The 19,720-nt window shown below is 48.0% G+C and overlaps 1 protein-coding gene across 6 annotated transcripts in view; it reads left to right on the forward strand.

Annotated features, from left to right (window-relative positions):
- GDPD4 (glycerophosphodiester phosphodiesterase domain containing 4) overlaps nucleotides 1-19,720 on the forward strand; it is a 91,192-nt gene that overhangs the window by 55,468 nt on the left and 16,004 nt on the right. For all 6 annotated transcript variants that reach the window (XR_014776592.1, XR_014776593.1, XR_014776594.1 and 3 more), the window contains 5 exons: nucleotides 2,723-2,944; nucleotides 4,009-4,163; nucleotides 7,364-7,511; nucleotides 9,440-9,522; nucleotides 10,649-10,704. Coding sequence is in view for 1 of the 6 variants with exons in the window: in XM_084768206.1 (XP_084624332.1) it covers nucleotides 2,723-2,944; nucleotides 4,009-4,163; nucleotides 7,364-7,511; nucleotides 9,440-9,522; nucleotides 10,649-10,704 (664 nt within the window). In the remaining 5 variants the exon portion in view is untranslated. The remainder of the gene's footprint in view (nucleotides 1-2,722; nucleotides 2,945-4,008; nucleotides 4,164-7,363; nucleotides 7,512-9,439; nucleotides 9,523-10,648; nucleotides 10,705-19,720) is intronic.

A 19,720-nucleotide genomic window follows, 5' to 3' on the forward strand; every position in this document is an offset into this window, starting at 1 on the left:
CTGAGGCAGGAGGATGATAAGTTTGAAACTAGATCTTGGCTTTAAAAAGTTCTAAGAAATTCATGGATTATTGCACTACTTTCCTGTTTTACAGTTTGGGCTATTAAAACTAAGACTGCTGTATTGACTGTTAACTTGACAATAGAATTTCCTAAGCTTCCTGTCACATCTGCTGAGGATCATCTAGATTGGGTCAGCCTCTGGCAAAGCCTGTAGATTAGGTTAATTGAGTTGGAAATAACTGCGTTAAACCCCCGTGCCAGCTCTGTCCCTTGGGCTAAGGTCCTGAAGTGAGTAAAAAATGAGAAATCTAGCTGATCATGGGCATTCATTGTTCTCTGCTTCCTGGCCACAGATACAATGTGACCAGCTGCCTCGAGTTCCTGCTGTCCTACCTTCCGGGAATGATGGACTATACTCTCAAACTGTGAGCCAAAATAAACCCTGCCTTTGCATTGCTTATTGCTAGGAATTTTGTCACAGTGAGAAAAGTAATACAGAAAATTGGTACTGAGAAATGGGGTCCATTTGCTGTGACCATGTTGTCCTCAAGCCTTTGGGAATGGCTTTCAGGAGGATTGTGGAGGATTTTGGAATTCTGGCCTAGAAAAGCCTTTGAATGCTGCAAACAGAGTTTAATGAGTGATTCTTGTAGGAATATGGTAGACAAGAATGTGAAGAGAAACATGGAGGCCCAACTCATGAGGTTTCAGAGAGAAACAAGGGCTCTGTGAAGAACTGGGCTAGAGGCCACTTATGTGACATTCTGCCAAAGAATCGGGCTATACATTGTGCCAGTGTCCTGACAACTTGCATACGGTTGAATTTAAATGAACAGCAGGAAGTATACTGAGTGAGGATTTTTTTTGTTTGTTTTGTTTTTCGAGATAGGGTTTCTTTGTGTGGCCTTGGCTGTCCTGGACTTGCTTTGTAGACCAGGTTAGCCTTGAACTCACAGTGATCCACCTGCCTCTCCCTCCAAGTGCTAGTATTAAAGGCATGGGCCACCACGCCTGGCTGAGTGAGGTTTTGTTTTTTTTTAAATTTATTTATTATTTACACAGTATTCTGCCCACATGTGTGTCTGCTCACCACAAAAAGGAACCAGATCTCATTACAGGTGAGCCACCATGTGGTTGCTGGGAATTGAACTCAGGACCTTTTGGAAGAACAGGCAGTGCTCTTAACCTCTGAGCCATCTCTCCAACCCCTGAGTGAGGATTTTAACTGTGGTCTAAGACATGTATGAGGGAGGATACAAGGGATGGGCTAACAATTGAGATGTAATATGAATAAATTAATAAAAATTAAAAAAAAATCAAGCTACATTTAATCAGATTTTTTTGTGTTTCTAGTGCCTAAACTTTTTAGTTCTTTGTAAATAATAAAAACTAATCTGTTGGAAAAAAATAAACACATATAAATTGTTCTCCTTTGTTTGCAGCTATTGTGAATTTCTTATTCTACTATCTGAATCTATATCTTTTTAGAGATCCTCCTTTCATTCCTTTTTTTTTATATAAAGAAAGACAGGAACCTGAAATTTTCCACTTTGCTTATAAGTAATAAATACTTTACAGAGCAAAATGATTCTTTATAAAAAAAAAAGACATGTATGAATACTGTGGAAGGCAGAACAAGATATAAATTTATAGAAACGTACAAATGAGCCATCAGAACTTCTTGCTATCAAAGTCTCCTTAATTCAAGAATATTTAAGAAAAACTTCACAAAGGAGGAAGCGTTTGAACAGGCAGAGTAGGATTTTAGCAGGTTGAATGGTAAGCAAATAAGGGAGCGGTACCCCTAGGATTAAACCCAGTGAACCCTGAAACCAAAGCATATGTTCTTCCCATGACGCAAAACTATGACAGCAAGAGCCCATGTAGTAAGACAGTGTGGTAGAAAGGGGGTGGCTCCTGCGAGTTACAGAAGAAAAGGCTAATAAAGAAAGTTAAGAACATGGAGAACTTCTGGTACATGTGTAAGAAGTTTAGGAGATTAAAGAAATCGTTCCAAAGCCTTGAACCACCAATGGACATGACATTGTATTTCCTTCCTATGTCAGAGGGCGTGGTGGGTTGGGTGGTAATGTCGGCAGTATGGAGGCAGAACCACAGAGCAGGAAACTTGGGAGTGCTTTGACCAGAACCTGTTAAATGAATATTAATACTTAAGTAAAGCTCCTGAAATTTAGTACTGAGACTTTTTTTTTTTTTAAGCCAGCTGTTTCCCAAGTAATTGATGCAGAGAGACTGGTTTATTTTCATAGGCTTGAGCACAGCACTGGGCACTATGAATCTGTTCTGAAGCTCCATGGTTAATCTATCTTCCTCCCAGCCCAAATCCCCTTAATATTTGCATTTCTGGTTTCCTCTGGAATTGGGTCTTCTCATCATGCCACTGGACCTCTCCTCCTTGCGGTGCAATCTCCTACTCCTCTCTATTTCTCCTTCTCTCGCTGGAATTGGATGTCCCACACTATTCTCTCTAATGCCCAGGTGCTGGCTGGCTATCTTTATTGGCAAAGCAGAGAACAAATGGTGAGCATGTTTACACAAACTTGAGACAGGAGATTCATAGAATAAACATTACAATGCCATGTCTTGATTGGAACCAGACAGTGGGGTAGAGAAATCAGCATTTGAATGACCAAGGGTAAACTGTAAACAATGCACAATAACACTATGCCAACAAGAACCAAATTTTTCTTTATTTTTAGCATAAGCCATTTTGGGGCATGAAATCTTTATCAGAGGCTGATAAAAAAAGAGCCAGCAACCAGTCAATCGCACAGCTGGAGGAGTTGTTGGAACTGGCAAAAAAGGAGAAGAAGTTTGTAATATTTGATCTTTTTGGCCCTCCACCAGGACATCCTCTCAGAAATACATTCGTCCGAAGAGTAGTAAAGGTCATCCTTGACTCTAAAATTGAGCAGCGTCTGGTATGTCTTCCTCAGTATTTATGGCAGAGGTGGGAGGTGGGTAACCTGTCCAGGAGCATAGTTGAATTTAGCCTATGGTCTAAGTCTTTTCTGAGATCTCTAAGTGATTCTGATTCCTATTGAAATGAAAATTATTGTTTATACGGATTCAGACAGCAGTCTGAGAATGAGCCAGTTAAAATGATCACAGTAGGGGAGAATATTGAAACTGTTTGTTATTCTAAGCAAAATATAAATTAATGCAGTGTAAAGGCTGATTTAGGAGTTGAGGCTATGGCTCGAGTCATGAGGCCTTTGGCACACAAGTGCGAGTTTAGCTATTCAGGGCTCATGTGAAAGCTGTGCAGGCGCGGCAGCCACCTGTAATTCCACACTCGGGAGGCAGAGACAGGGCAGGGCAAGACTGACAGCTGGACTAACTGGAATCGGAAAACTCCAGGATCAGTGAGAGACCCTGTCTTAAATAAGAAAATGGGAAACAATAAAGAACATGCCTAGTGTAGACCTTTTACCTTTACATGTATGTGCACACGTGTGCATACATTACCTTCACATATATGTGAACATTCACATATGCATGCTACACACACATACATGTGCAGGGGAAAAAAGGAATAGTGCCTATAAGCCAGGCCTGGACATACTGACTATAATTCCAGCTGCTCTGGTCAGAGGAAGGTAAGTTTAAAGCTTGCATGGATTGTAGAACAAATTCAACACCAATTTATACAACTCAGCAAGACTTGCCTTAAAATTAAAAAAATTTAAAGAGAGCTGGGGATATAGCTTACCAACAGAATCCTTGCCTATTCTGCTTGGGACCATGTGTTCTTACTTGACTCCAGAGGATGGAAAGGTCCTGGGGAAACTCAATTCCACAGCAGCCTTCCCCCCTTTTTAAGTGTTAATTAAGGAAACAACTTTTTGATTTTTTTCTGATTGCTTCACTGAGGGCTAGGATCTTTCTCTGCTTGCTGTAGACTACCCCAGTGCTGGGATGGAGCTCCACCCATCCTCCCTGGGCTGCCTGCATCCACTGACGGACTGTCTGTTTCTCCTTGCAGATATTTTGGTTGCCAGGTCATGATAGGGACTATGTCAGGTCCAGGGCTCCTGGTTTCCAGCACGTGGGCCGTTTATGGTCCAATGATCGTCTTACAAAAGAGAATATTACTATAATAAATGTTGACTATAAGAGGTTGTTCTACAGGGGGCTGAGGTAAGTGTTTGACCACCTCTCTTGGCATGCATCATTGCTATAACATTTACAAAATATAAGTTCTCCTTGGCTTCCTTTTCTCCCTGCCATTGTTTTTATATCATCTTTGAATCCTGTTTTCTCATTGCTTCTTCTCCCTCCTTTCTTTTGCCAACAAACATTTACAATGTATAGATGATGCTCCTTCTTTGCATTCTAATTCCTCACCACTCCATACATATTTTAGAGATCAATTTATTCGTTTATGTGTGTATGCCCCAGTGTATGTGTGTGCATATGTGCAGGGTATGTGTGTGCATATGTGCAGTGTATGTGTGTACATATGTGCAGGGTATGTGTGTGCATATGTGCGGTGTATGTGTGTGCATATGTGCAGGGTATGTGTGTGCATATGTGCAGTGTATGTGTGTGCATATGTGCAGGGTATGTGTGTGCATATGTGCGGTGTATGTGTGTGCATATGTGCAGGGTATGTGTGTGCATATGTGCGGTGTATGTGTGTGCATATGTGCAGGGTATGTGTGTGCATATGTGCGGTGTATGTGTGTGCATATGTGCAGGGTATGTGTGTGCATATGTGCGGTGTATGTGTGTGCATATGTGCAGTGTATGTGTGTGCATATGTGCAGTGTATGTGTGTGCATATGTGCAGTGTATGTGTGTGCATATGTGCGGTGTATGTGTTTGCATCTGTGCGGTGTTTGTGTGTGCATATGTGCAGTTATGTGTGTGCATATGTGCAGGGTATGTGTGTGCATATGTGCAGGGTATGTGTGTGCATCTGTGCAGTGTATGTGTGTGCATATGTGCAGTGTATGTGTGTGCATATGTGCAGTATATGTGTGTGCATATGTGTGGTGTATGTGTTTGCATCTGTGCGGTGTTTGTGTGTGCATCTGTGCAGTGTATGTGTGTGCATCTGTGCAGGGTATGTGTGTGCATCTGTGCAGTGTATGTGTGTGCATCTGTGCAGTGTATGTGTGTGCATAGGTGGAGGGTATGTGTGTGCATGTGTGCAGGGTATGTGTGTGCATATGTGCAGGGTATATGTGTGCATATGTGCAGTGTATGTGTGTGCATCTGTGCAGTGTTTGTGTGTGCATATGTGCAGTGTATGTGTGTGCATATGTGCAGGGTATATGTGTGCATATGTGCAGTGTATGTGTGTGCATCTGTGCAGTGTATGTGTGTGCATAGGTGGAGGGTATGTGTGTGCATGTGTGCAGGGTATGTGTGTGCATATGTGCAGTGTATGTGTGTGCATGTGTGCAGGGTATGTGTGTGCATATGTGCAGTGTATGTGTTTGCATCTGTGCAGTGTATGTGTGTGCATAGGTGGAGGGTATGTGTGTGCATGTGTGCAGGGTATGTGTGTGCATATGTGCAGTACCCACAGAGGCTAGAAGAGGGTATAAGATTCCCTGGAACTGGAGTTACAAGTGATTGTTAGCTTCCATGTGAGTGCTGGGATTTGAACCAGGGCCCTATGGAAGAGTAGGCAGCGCTTTTTACAAACTGAGCCATCTCTCCAGCCTCTCCACACATATTTTTAAATGCTTGGTATAGACATTTTACTCTGCACTTTTATAAGGTTGACTGTTTAAGATTGCATATTTAAATGAGATGACACAATATTTGTCTTTCTACTCCTGGCTTATTTTACATAATATAATGTTTTCCATGTTTATCCACATTGGGACAGATAACAGAGTTCCTTTTTTAAAAGGTTGACTGTATTGTACATAAGCACCATTTTATTTATTTATTTATTTATAAATATATTTATTTATACACTGGGTTCTCTGTGTAGCCTTGGCTGTCCTGGACTCTCTTTGTAGGCCAGGCTGGGCCTCGATCTCACAGAGATCCACCTGCTTCTGCCTTCCTGGGTACTGGGATTATGGCATGAGCCACCGCACCCGGCTTAAATCCATTTCTTAATCTATTGGTAGATCCTTGGGCTGATTCTTTGTCTTGGCCTTTGTGAATAATGTGGCAGTGAAGTTGGGAGTGAGAAAACTCCTGAGCTATCATCATAAGTGTCTTTGATACTGTCCTCCACTAGCCACACCCTATGTCCCTCCATCCTTTTCCCCATGGCCTAAAATCTTAACCCCTGGCAAAATGTCTATAATGTGTATTTCAAGAATGAACAAACTCATATTATTTGAGGACTAATTTTTTTCACTTATCATGATCCTTGTAAATTTTATCCAAGGTGTTTATCTAAAATTTGTTCCTTTTTGTTGCTGAATAGTGTTCAGTGGTGTGTATACCAAGGTTTGTATAATCAGTTACTAGCAGAAGGACGTCTGGTTATTTCCATCTGTTTGCATACGGGCTTGTATGCAAATATAAGTTTTTATGTGAGAGATAAATGTGTCAAATTCCTGGCTATAGTAACTGAATGTTTCATAAGAAGCCACCAGACTTTTCCACTAAGGCTGTCCCATTTTACATTCCTGCCAACAGCATGACCCAGTTTCTATACCCTTGGTAGGTTTTGGTGCTGTTACTTTTTAGTTTCATCTCCTCCTACAGGTGTGTAATAGGATCAGTTTGTTTAAACCACACTGGTGCTGACTTTGTTCTTTCAATTAATACTTAACACTAATGGAGCTACGAGCTGAGCTAGGCCTGGGTCACAGAGAAGGGTGGGCTAGCAGGAGTTCTGCTCTGCGACTTGCTCGCAGTCAAACAGAAAACGCTGAGTGCAGAGTCAGGGTGAGAGGCACAGGAGAGAATCCTGTGGGACCCGCCTGCCCAAGGCAGCGGACAGTGGCTTGTAGAAGCAGGCCATCCAGGAGCCGTGTACTCCTCCGAAATTGGTTTTCTCAACGACAGCTTGGTTGTGGTGGAGATATTTGCAAATTTGTAAATGCTGTAAATGCAACTTCCTGTCTGTTGCTGTCCCCCCCCCCCAATTCTTTCTCCTTCCTCTTTCCACTTTCTTTGTTTTGCTACGTCCCCCTTAGGACATTTTGTTGACTGGCGCTCCACTGGTGCTACAGGAGCAGAAGGACGGGACCAGCCCTTACCTCGCTTGAGCCCTTTCTGCGGCAGTGAATACTAAGCTGGCCTGGGAACAGCCGCTTGCCCGGTGATTTAGGCAGTAGCTTCTCACAAACGTGCTTGGTCCCCTCTCGTTACTGAGCGTTCATCTGAGCTGAAACACTCTGTGGGCTCTGTTTTTGTTCCAGACACTATAAGGCAGCTAAAATCCACATCAACGTATACGTCATCAATGAGCCGTGGCTCTTCTCGCTGGCCTGGTGTTCTAGCATCAACTCTGTGACCACAGACAACATTGAGCTCCTGCATCACCTTAGTCACCCTCTCTTCTTCATGGTGAGCTGCTTGTCCAGATCCTTCTAAGCCTGGTCAGATTGTGCTCTGTGTCCCCCACCGCCTTGTAGCTCCGTGTGCAGTTAAGCTACTTCAGAACAGAGGCATCTGTGAGTAATGGAGCTGTGCTTCTCCCTTCTTCTCCCAAACGCTTCCGGGTCCTTTTTTTGTTGAATCTTTACAATGCATTTTACAGGCTGCAATTAAACATCATTGGGCATAACTGTTATTATCCCCAGTAGGAAACTGGAGCTCTCAGGTGTCTTGGTCCATGGTCTCATGATGTAAGATTCACAGTGAGGCCTGACTTTAGAGCTCTGTTATCGCAGGATTAAGCATGTGCAAGCACATTCACACACACACACACACACACACACACACACACACACACACACACACGAGGTATGGCAGCAACAACAGGTCATATTATAGAAGAAAGCTGGCTCCCTTTGACTGCAAAGTGAAACTGTTTCTTGAATACAATGCTCTGAAGTCCGTGAGCCCCAACCCAGCTGCCTTACCCTGGCACCCTGCAGGGCCTGGTGGACCTGAAGATGTGCTCTGCAGCCACACTGCAGCCGCCTTACCCTGGTACCCTGGGGGGCCTGGTGGACCTGAAGATGTGCTCTGCAGCCACACTGCAGCCGCCTTACCCTGGCATCCTGGGGGGCCTGGTGGACCTGAAGATGTGCTCTGCAGCCACACTGTAGCCACCTTACCCTGGCACCCTGGGGGGCCTGGTGGACCTGAAGATGTGCTCTGCAGCCACAGCTAACTCCAAGCACTCAGTGCCTGTGGAGGGAGCCGTGGCTAGCTGGGCACTGCAACAGAGCCTGGATATCTTGACTGGGACAGAAAACAGCTGTAAGGGAGTCTCAATGTGCCACTCCTGCTAGCCTCAAACTCTTAGCCGTAAGTCATTCTCCTGCCTCAGTTTCCCGGGTAGCTGGGACTATAGGCACACCCTACCATTCCCCACTGGACAGCCGTCTAGGAGCTGGAGAGATGGCTCTGCACTCAAGAGTGCTTGCTGCGCTTCTAAAAGAGTTAAGTTTTGTTCCCACCACCAATATCAGGCAGCTCACAACTGCCCGCAAGTCCAGTTCCAGGGGGTTCAGTGCCCCCTCTGGATGCTGCAGACACCTGTACGTACACATGTGGCACAAGTAAAAAGAAAACGTTTTTAAAAGAAAAGTTTCATTTTGCTCCTTTGAAAGTTAGGCATTGGGCAGAAAGGCTTTAAAAAAGACTTTTAAAAAACCCACCAGCTCTGTAGCATCAAGTAACAACGCAATGAGTAGAGGGAGAAATCAGGCGAGGCGTTAAGAAGAGCATGTGAGCCAGCGCTGGAGACAGAGTTCCCAGAGTGCTGGGGCCAACAGCTGGACTTGGGAGAGTCTGGAGGGGCAGTTGTGTGAGTACAAAGGAAATACTTTTCACAGAACTGCATTTCTGTGATGAGTGTTGAGTCCGAGCAGTGGTGCCCAGGTACTGGCTCACAGCCTAGTGGGCCCCCTGTCGCTTGGAGGTTTTGATCCCTTAGGTCTGTAGGTAGCCCTAGAAAGCTGCATTACTGAAGGCTTCCCAGAACAATATGCATGTGAGCTAGGTTTTGGAGATCACGTTACAGAAACAGGGCACAAGGTGTCAGGTAACCTGGACTGGAGTCCTGGGTCCAGAACAGACTTGGCGTGTGATTTCTCTGTGCTTCCCACAGGCGTCTGCCTTGAGAGTCAAGGAAGATGAAAGGGGTGGCACCCTGGACTCCCTGCAGATGCCCCGCTTGTGTGAGGGGGCTGTTAGAATAGCTGGAGGTAGTGTCATCTGTCCTCACTCCCTGTGGGCCCTCAGCCCAAGTAGATAAGCAAGGGACTCAAAACCTTCCAGCTGTAGAGCGATCTACCCACCTTCAGTTGGCTCATGTTTTGCAGACACCAGGATACTACACGTTCATGTGGATTTTCATGGATGTTGCTTCTGCGATTATCATTGGTTTCGTATTTTATTATCACTGGTAAGTATATATGTATAATTCTAAATGCATAATTCCTCTAAATACAAGTAATACATAGGTTCTTTCAGAGAACTGGAAGAAAAAAAAAGGTTATTTTGTTTTGATGTCTTCTCTGGCAAAGTGCGTTTAGAATCTGAGCCTCTCACTTCACTGTGCCTGCAGTTCCCTCTCTCACCCCCTTTTCAAATAAGGACTCTCACCTGAGCCCAGTCAGGCATTCACTATGTATGTATTCAGGCTGATGTGTTGAGAAAGGACGGAGATTGCAGCTGCCCAAACAAGGGCCTCCCTCTCCTCTCCTGGGAGGATTAAACAGAGCAGGGTACCCTGGCCAGGAAGGTTGAGGTGCAGCTCTGGCCAGGAAGACTGGGGTGCAGCCCTGGCCAGGAAAACTGGGGTGCAGCCCTGGCCAGGAAGACGACTGGGGTGCAGTCCTGGCCAGGAAGACTGGGGTGTAGCCCTGGCCAGGAAGATTGGGGTGCAGCCCTGGCCAGGAAGATTGGGGTGCAGCCCTGGCCAGGAAGACTGGGGTGCAGCCCTGGCTTTGATTCTTAGTTGCTGCGTGACCTTGAGAAAAATCACTTTCTGTTTCCGGACCATACACCTTTTCATTTCTGCCCAGAAAATGACACTTAAGAATCCTTGCAGGACAAATGCTACAGGGTTTTGTTTTTGTTTGTTTTTAGTATTTTACTATTTGTGTGTGTGTGTGGTTATTTTGGCTACATGTATGTCTGCGCACCTTGTGTGTGCCTCATGCCCACAGAAGCCAGAAGATGGTGTCAGATTCCCTGGAACTGGAGTTACAGATGGATTGTGAGCCATCAGGTAGGTGCTGGGAATCAAACGTTGGTCCTCTGGAAAAGCGGCCAGTGCTAAGAGCTGACCACTGAGTCTTCTCTGCAGCCCCAGGATTGTGGTTTTAAGATGAAAGAGAGAATTAACAGCTGGGAGAAGGATGCAAATTTAGGTAGACATGGCTCTTTAGATCCATCATTCTGATTCCTGGCTTAGCCTTTAAAGAGGAAGAAGCCCAGGGCTCCGCTCAGGTGAGAGTTGGGCCACTGCCTTGGTAAAGCTGTCTGGAAGAGGCCTGTGAGCTGATGTGTGGTCTGCTTCCTTCCAGGATGAAAGAGCTTAAAAAACAGAGGTGGCTGGAAGCTGCTTCCCCTGCAACTGCAGGTAAGCTCAAAAGCCTTGCTCCTTTCGTCCTCCTCCTTCCTCCACATTGCCTCCAGAAGACAGAGCCTGCTCTTCATGTCCCTAAGGAGAGCTGAGGGCTGGGGCTAGAGAGGAGCATGGATATTTAGTCAGGCCCCTGTCCTTGAGTTCCCATCTGCAAACTCAACCAAGCACCAGTGGAAACAAAAGTTATGCTGTCGCTGATATGAACTACATAGCTAGGCTCTTTAAGGTGGCTGGTAATGGAATCCACACAGATGTCTTTTTATAAATATTTATTTGTTTATTTATTTATTATGTATACAGGACTGTGCCTACATGTACACCTGCAGGCCAGAAGGGGGCATCAGATCACGTTACAGATGGTTGTGAGCTACCATGTGATTGCTGGGAATTGAACTCAGGACCTCTGGAAGAGCAATCAGTGCTCTTAACCTCTGAGCTATCTCTCTAGCCCCAGATCTTTTCCCTATCATCAGTCGTCATCACTTCTGAATGAGGGTGCTTTCCAAACATGCTTGCTTACCTGATTTTATCATTATGCAAACATCATAGAGTGCGTGTGTGTGTGTGTGTGTGTTTGTGTGTGTGTGTGTGTGTGTGTGTATGTTAAAGTATTGCTCCTAGGGACATGATAAATGAAACAGTATATTAAATAAAGCATATGAACAAATGATGTAGTCTAAAGACTTTACAGCATGAGCTATAGCTGCCTGGCAAGATCTGTTTTATAGTAACTCTTTTTAAGTAGCATGTGAAAATAACAGTAAAACACATAAACATGACAATGCAGTCACCTGTGCCTGCAGCTCCCTCTCTCACCCTCTTTTCAAACTGTATCTGTTACGTAGCTGGAACTCCCACCAACATGTGCTAACTATACTGTGCTCTAACTAAAGCTGGCAGCAGTGTCACTAAATAAGAACTTCAGTTCTGTTGAGCCTTTTTGTGACCAGTATCATGTGTTCAGTTCATGATGACTAGCGAGTTATTATGGGCACAGGACTGCAGTTCCTAAACAACACAGTGTAGCTCTTTCTACAGCATTTACTTCTTTTGGGCATTACAGATAATCTAAAGATGATGTAAAGTATATGGCGAGGTGTGCATGCCTCTCTATACATCTTACAGAAGAGATGTGGATATCTGCAGACTTTGTTTCCCTAAGAAATCCCAGAACCTGTCCCCACAGATACCAAGGGACACAACTATATAGACTGCCATGGGTTCTGGAGAACCCTCCACTTCAGACTGTAGGTGTCTAAGTACATATCCCTGGGAAAGTTCCAGAACAGATGTTTATTTCTTCATGTCTTTGTATGTTTGTGTACTACATTATTGGTACCTACTTTGTGCCAGTTGAAAATTGTCTGTGGTGATGGCTCAGGAGAGAGTAGGGGCTGTCCCATTCTGCCACTGAGGAAGCAAGCAAAAGCTGCAGGTGCTATCAATGAACCCGGCACCTGGATCTTCCATGCTTGTGAGGGCTGAAGGTGCTTTCTTGGTCTTCAGTTGTGGGTGGTGTGTCTTGGAAAGTCCATAAAGAACACTTTGTAGGTCCTCAAATGCTAGGTGCAGTCTAATCTCTGACACTAACAATAGGAGACAACACATGAGTTCAAACAGGAACGATAAAGCTAGGTTTCCAGGAATCTAATGGTGGTGTTAGGTCTCAAGAAATTCCTTTCCCAAGTCTGGAGTTTAGATAAAAGTCAGCATTCCCTCGGGGGACTTAAGAAGATGATACCTACTTGCTGAAAGGAGTAATTTTCCGTATCTCTGGCAAAGGAGCACATGGCTTTTTCCATTAACCTATTCCTGTGGTGCCTAGAGCCAGGTCTGTGCTCTGGCTGGCTTTCTCTGTGTCTACACAATAACCCTTCTCTTCAGCCACTCCTAGGAGCAGTCATCTCCTCATTGCCTTCCTTCACATAAAAAAGTTTATTCAGAAAAATATTTCAAGAGAAAGCTAGCTGAGCTGAGATGCATTTCACTATGGCAAGAATTTCCATCTGGGCGTCCCCAAGTGGAAAGGGAAACTCGTCTGAGAGGCAAATGTTCCAGATCACAGAGGAAAGATGTTCCTTGTCCTTGTGACTGGAGCCCACTGGGGCGAGAGGACACTCCTGGCACATTAGTGTGGATTTTGTAGTAAAAGTAGACAAAGCAGGGAGCTCCGTGGTGGCACTTATCCAGAGAAGGCGAGAGGAGAGAGTAGGGGAAAAGAGAGACCGCCACATGGGGGTAACAGGCCAGAGGCATAGCAGGCTTCAGGAACCAGGAGACAAGTAGGTGACAATGTGGAGGGCACAGCAGCCCAGAGCCCAGAGAGGACGGATAAGTGGTGAGAAAGCGGATGGAGGAAGGCGGCAGCAGAGAGTAGGACTCTAGAATTTTGGATTCGAATCTTACGGATGGCAGAAGCCAGCAAACAAACAAAAGATCTCTATGCACCCTAGGAGAGTCGGGCCAGCAGCCTGGCTCAGAGCGGTCCAGCTCCTTGGGAGGGGACTCATTTATGCCACACCTGGGGTTCTCAGCAGATGAATTTTTAAAAAAGAAATAAAAAGGAAGGGCGAGACTGCTTTTAGGTATGGTGGAGGGAAAAGTTCACTGTAGCTAAAAGGGAGAGCATAGCCAGGGGCAGAGACATCTGCGAAGAGTACAAAGTGAAAGTGACCCTGAGCCACGCCACCTGAGGAGAAGGAGGAGGGGAGATGGAAGAGCCAGACCAAGAGGCCAGGCAGGTAAAGGGTAGAGTAAAAGAGCCAAAAGGACCAGCATAGCAAAATGGCTGGATTATACAGGGAAGGGCAGCCCAGCTGCTGGCTGGAAAGTTTAGGGTAGGAGACAGGATATGCCAACCAGGAGGGCCCTGAAGCAGGCAGGGACTGAGGGACACTGGGAAAACCTGGTGGCCAGGTCCACTTTGATATGTTAACTAGGCACCTCAGCCATTTGTCCAGGTTTGAGAGTTCTCTATCACCGAGGCAGCTAGACAGACCCAGCCAGGGAGGGAAGGGAAGCCAGTGTTTAGTTCTTAGAGAGCTGAGTAATGTGCTATGGTTCATTGTTCTTTTCTTTTTTTTTTTTTTAAGATTTATTTATTTATTATGTATACCGTGTTCTGTCTGCATGTATAGAGGGCACCAGATCTCATTACAGATGGTTGTGAGACACCATATGATTGCTGGGAATTGAACTCAGGACCTCCGGAAGAGCAGCCAGTGCTCTTAACCTCTGAGCCATCTCTCCAGCCCGGTTCATTGTTCTTGATAGGGTTTTAGAGACATGTGGTTGAGGGCGGGGGATGGAGAAAAAAATCACCTAGGAAGCACACCCTAGGGCGTCCCAATCAGGATGTGCCTGTGAGAACAGGTCCAAAGAGGTTTAAGTGAGGAGGAAACCCACCCTAAACACAGGCTGGGGGCCAAGGTTGAATAGAAGGAAGGAAGGAAGGGAGCAGGAGAGGCAAGTGACCATCAGTACCCAGCCCGCTCTTCTTCCTCACTTTGGTGTCCCTGTGACTGGCTGCCTCCTGCTCTCTTAGCCACACCTTCCTAGCCATGATGGACAGTCTCCTGCAAACAAACCCTTCCTTCCTTGACTTCTGGCCAGGTATTTAAACTATTAACAACAGCAACGACTTCAGATTTATTTTCTACCTACCTTATTTTCTTACCAGCATTTCAATGTAATGGGTTCAAATTAACTTAGTAATTTTTCAATTTTTGCAATAATACTATTGCAACCTCTGTCACCTAAATTTATACAGTTCTTAAATAGTTTATAATTGTCTGTTACAGAAACTAGCTTTGCTTGATATAAGTAGGAAGTAAATGCAACAAAAGGCCATTTTGGATCTCCAAGAAATATCAAGAGAGCATAGAGCCAAATTTAGAGTTAGAGAAGAAACAAAGACTAGACAGAGGCAGGACCTTGACAAAACCACAGCGCAGATCACTCTGGGCTGAGGAATAAAGCAGAGTGCCAGAGCTTTCCTTAGACAGAGTCTCACTGTGTAGCCCAGGCTACGACTCCTGATTCTCCTGACTCTGCCTTTTGAGTGCTTTGATCATTTATGTGAGCCATGAGCCAGGGTGCCACATCTTACAACATGGTCACTTGAAAAATGCCACATCTGCCCCACAGAGGGCATCTGCTAATAATATAAGGAATGGTATCAGCTTAAGACCTCCCAAGACCAAGTTCTGGGCACAAAGGGGATTTGTTTGTCTCAGAGGGATGAAGAGCATGGAATAAGAAACAAAGACAGGTGACAGAAGACAAGGAAGAAGGGGAAGGCTCATCTGTTCCAGAGTGAGGCAAAGCACTGTATCTGGACAGAGAGGAGACGGATGTGGCTGGGCATGGTGGCACACACCCTTAATCCCAGTACTGAGAGGCAGAGGCAGACGAATTTCTGTGAGTTCGAGTTTGTAGACCAGCCAAGTCCAGCATAGCAAAGGCTACACAGAAAAACCCTGTCTCAAAAAAAAAAAAAAAAAAAAAAAAAAAAGAGAAATATTTTTAAAACAGATGATTGAGATGCTCTCGGCAAACTGTGAGAGGGATGGTCTGTAACAGGTTGGGGGCCTTGGGTTGGAAAGGTTGAGAGGACTTGGCTTTGGTTCCCAAAGTGGGACTTGGATGGTTAAGGGGAGCAGTCAGTAGTGGGGTAGGGCATTGGCGACGGGGGTATCAGCGGCAAGAGGGATTGCAGCTAGTGGAGGGCATTGAAGAGCCGTGCAAAGAGAGAGGTAGGAAGCATTGAAGGAAGGACCAGAGAAGCTGAGGAGAGAGAGCTGTAGATGACCTTGACCCCAAGTGAGGATTAGCCGAGTGTGTGTGTGTGTGTGTGTGTGTGTGTGTGTGTGTGTGTGAGAGAGAGAGAGAGAGAGGAGAGAGAGAGAGAGAGAGAGAGAGAGAGAGAGAGAGAGAGAGAGACAGAGAGAAGGGGGAGGGGGAGGGAGAGAGAGAGAGAGAGAGAGGGAGGGAGAGAGAGAAGGAGTTTGTTTACAGTGTTTGCTGTCTGAGGCCATCTGGTCAGGTAATGAATTCAGGGGAGTCATCAGTTGGCACCAGCTGTTTGGCAGTCATTTGGTCAGAGGAAAAGTAAGAATGTGAAAAGAGAGGAGATTTGTGGGGAACAGTTGATTGTGAGGGAACACAGACCAGATGGTGAAGATACATACCCAAGCAGGGGTGAGGAGAGCATCCTGTGCTGAAGGAGGGTGAGGTAAGGGAGGTAACGTGAGGTGAGGTGAGGTGAGGTGAGGTGAGGTGAGGTGAGGTAGGTGAGGTGAGGTGTGGTGAAGTGTGGTGAGGTGTGGTGAGGTGAGGTGTGGTGAGGTGAGGTGTGGTGAGGTGTTGGTGAGGTGAGGTGTGGGTGAGGTGTGGTGAGGTGAGGTGAGGTGTGGTGAGGTGAGGTGAGGTGAGGTGAGGTGTGGGAGGTGAGGTGAGGTGAGGTGTGGTGAGGTGAGGTGAGGTGAGGTCAGGTGAGGTGAGGTGAGGTGTGGTGAGGTGAGGTGAGGTGAGGTGTGGTGAGGTGAGGTGAGGTGAGGTGAGGTGAGGTGAGGTGAGGTGAGGTAGGTGAGGTGAGGTGAGGTGAGGTGAGGTGAGGTCAGGTGAGGTGAGGTGAGGTGAGGGTGAGGTGTGGTGAGGTGTGGTGAGGTGAGGTGAGGTGTGGTGAGGTGAGGTGAGGTGAGGTGAGGTGTGGTGAGGTGAGGTGAGGTGAGGTGTGGTGAGGTGAGGTGAGGTGAGGTCAGGTGAGGTGAGGTGAGGTGTGGTGAGGTGAGGTGAGGTGAGGTGTGGTGAGGTGAGGTGAGGTGAGGTGAGGTGAGGTGAGGTAGGTGAGGTGAGGTGAGGTGAGGTGAGGTCAGGTGAGGTGAGGTGAGGTGAGGTGAGGTGTGGTGAGGTGTGGTGAGGTGAGGTGAGGTGTGGTGAGGTGAGGTCAGGTGAGGTGAGGTGAGGTGAGGTGAGGTGTGGTGAGGTGTGGTGAGGTGAGGTGAGGTGTGGTGAGGTGAGGTGAGGTGAGGTGAGGTGAGGTAGGTGAGGTGAGGTGAGGTGAGGTGAGGTGTGGTGAGGTGAGGTGAGGTGAGGTCAGGTGAGGTGAGGTGAGGTAGGTGAGGTGAGGTGAGGTGAGGTGTGGTAGGTGTGGTGAGGTGAGGTGTGGTGAGGTGTGGTGAGGTGAGGTGAGGTGAGGTGGTGAGGTGAGGTGTGGTGAGGTGAGGTGAGGTGAGGTGAGGTGTGGTGAGGTGTGGTGAGGTGAGTGAGGTGAGGTCAGGTGAGGTGAGGTGTGGTGAGGTGTGGTGAGGTGAGGTGTGGTGAGGTGTGGTGAGGTGAGGTGAGGTGAGGTGTGGTGAGGTGAGGTGTGGTGAGGTGAGGTGAGTGAGGTGAGGTGAGGTAGGTGAGGTGAGGTGAGGTGAGGTGTGGTGAGGTGAGGTGTGGTGAGGTGTGGTGAGGTGAGGTGACGTGAGGTGTGGTGAGGTGAGGTGTGGTGAGGTGAGGTGAGGTGAGGTGAGGTGTGGTGAGGTGTGGTGAGGTGAGGTGAGGTGAGGTGAGGTGTGGTGAGGTGAGGTGAGGTCAGGTGAGGTCAGGTGAGGTGAGGTGAGGTGAGTTGAGGTGTGGTGAGGTGTGGTGAGGTGAGGTGTGGTGAGGTGAGGTGAGGTGAGGTGAGGTGAGGTGAGGTGAGGTGAGGTGAGGTAGGTGAGGTGAGGTGAGGTGAGGTGAGGTGAGGTGTGGTGAGGTGAGGTGAGGTGAGGTCAGGTGAGGTGAGGTGAGGTAGGTGAGGTGAGGTGAGGTGAGGTGTGGTGAGGTGTGGTGAGGTGAGGTGTGTGAGGTGTGGTGAGGTGAGGTGAGGTGAGGTGTGGTGAGGTGAGGTGTGGTGAGGTGAGGTGAGGTGAGGTGAGGTGTGGTGAGGTGTGGTGAGGTGAGGTGAGGTGAGGTCAGGTGAGGTGAGGTGAGGTGTGGTGAGGTGTGGTGAGGTGAGGTGTGGTGAGGTGAGGTGAGGTGAGGTGTGGTGAGGTGAGGTGTGGTGAGGTGAGGTGAGGTGAGGTGAGGTGAGGTGAGGTGTGGTGAGGTGAGGTGAGGTGAGGTGAGGTGAGGTGAGGTAGGTGAGGTGAGGTGAGGTGAGGTGAGGTGAGGTGTGGTGAGGTGAGGTGAGGTGAGGTCAGGTGAGGTGAGGTGAGGTAGGTGAGGTGAGGTGAGGTGAGGTGTGGTGAGGTGTGGTGAGGTGAGGTGTGGTGAGGTGTGGTGAGGTGAGGTGAGGTGTGGTGAGGTGAGGTGTGGTGAGGTGAGGTGAGGTGAGGTGAGGTGTGGTGAGGTGTGGTGAGGTGAGGTGAGGTGAGGTGAGGTGAGGTGAGGTGTGGTGAGGTGAGGTGAGGTGAGGTGAGGTGAGGTAGGTGAGGTGAGGTGAGGTGAGGTAGGTGTGGTGAGGTGAGGTGAGGTGAGGTAGGTGAGGTGAGGTGAGGTAGGTGAGGTGAGGTGAGGTGATGTGAGGTGAGGTAGGTGAGGTGAGGTAGGTGAGGTGAGGTGAGGTGAGGTGAGGTGTGGTGAGGTGAGGTGAGGTGAGGTGAGGTAGGTGAGGTGAGGTGAGGTAGGTGAGGTGAGGTGAGGTGAGGTGAGGTGAGGTGTGGTGAGGTGAGGTGAGGTGTGGTGAGGTGAGGTGAGGTGAGGTGTGGTGAGGTGAGGTGAGGTGAGGTGAGGTGTGGTGAGGTGAGGTGAGGTGAGGTGAGGTGAGGTGAGGTGAGGTGTGGTGAGGTGAGGTGAGGTGTGGGGAGGTGAGGTAGGTGAGTTGAGATGAGGTGAGGTGTGGTGAGGTAAGTGAGGTGAGGTAGGTGAGGTGAGGTGAGGTGAGGTGAGGTGTGGTGAGGTGAGGTGTGGGGAGGTGAGGTGAGGTGAGGTGAGGTAGGTGAGGTAGGTGAGGTGAGGTGAGGTGAGGTAGGTGAGGTGAGGTGAGGTGAGGTGTGGTGAGGTGAAGTGAGGTGAGGTGAGGTAGGTGAGGTAGGTGAGGTGAGGTGAGGTAGGTGAGGTGAGGTGAGGTGAGGTGTGGTGAGGTGAAGTAAGGTAAGGTGAGGTGAGGTAGGTGAGGTGAGGTGAGGTGAGGTGTGGGGAGGTGAGGTAGGTGAGTTGAGATGAGGTGAGGTGTGGTGAGGTGTGGTGAGGTGAGGTGAGGTGAGGTGTGGTGAGGTGAGGTGAGGTGAGGTTAGGTGTGGTAAGGTGAGGTGTGGGGAGGTGAGGTAGGTGAGGTGAGGTGAGGTGAGGTAGGTGAGGTGAGGTGAGGTAGGTGAGGTGAGGTGTGGTGAGGTGAGGTAAAGTGAGGTGAGGTGCGGTGAGGTGAGGTGAGGTAGGTGAGGTGAGGTGAGGTGAGGTGAGGTAGGTGAGGTGAGGTGTGGTGAGGTGAGGTAAAGTGAGGTGAGGTGAGGTGAGGTAGGTGAGGTGAGGTGAGGTGAGGTGAGGTGAGGTGAGGTGTGGTAAGGTGAGGTGTGGGGAGGTGAGGTAGGTGAGGTGAGGTGAGGTGAGGTGAGGTAGGTGAGGTGAGGTGAGGTAGGTGAGGTGAGGTGAGGTGAGGTGAGGTAGGTGAGGTGAGGTAGGTGAGGTGAGGTGAGGTGAGGTGAGGTGTGGTGAGGTGAGGTGAGGTGAGGTGAGGTGTGGTAAGGTGAGGTGTGGGGAGGTGAGGTAGGTGAGGTGAGGTGAGGTGAGGTAGGTGAGGTGAGGTGAGGTGAGGTAGGTGAGGTGAGGTGAGGTGAGGTGAGGTGTGGTGAGGTGAGGTGAGGTGAGGTGAGGTGTGGTGAGGTGAGGTGAGGTGTGGTGAGGTGAGGTGAGGTGTGGGGAGGTGAGGTAGGTGAGTTGAGATGAGGTGAGGTGTGGTGAGGTAGGTGAGGTGAGGTGAGGTGAGGTGAGGTGAGGTGAGGTAGGTGAGGTGAGGTGAGGTGAGGTGAGGTGAGGTGTGGGGAGGTGAGGTGAGGTGAGGTGAGGTAGGTGAGGTAGGTGAGGTGAGGTGAGGTAGGTGAGG

Source organism: Acomys minous, assembly GCF_964271855.1.
Source record: "Acomys minous genome assembly, chromosome: 2".
Classification (NCBI taxonomy): Eukaryota; Metazoa; Chordata; class Mammalia; order Rodentia; family Muridae; genus Acomys; species Acomys minous.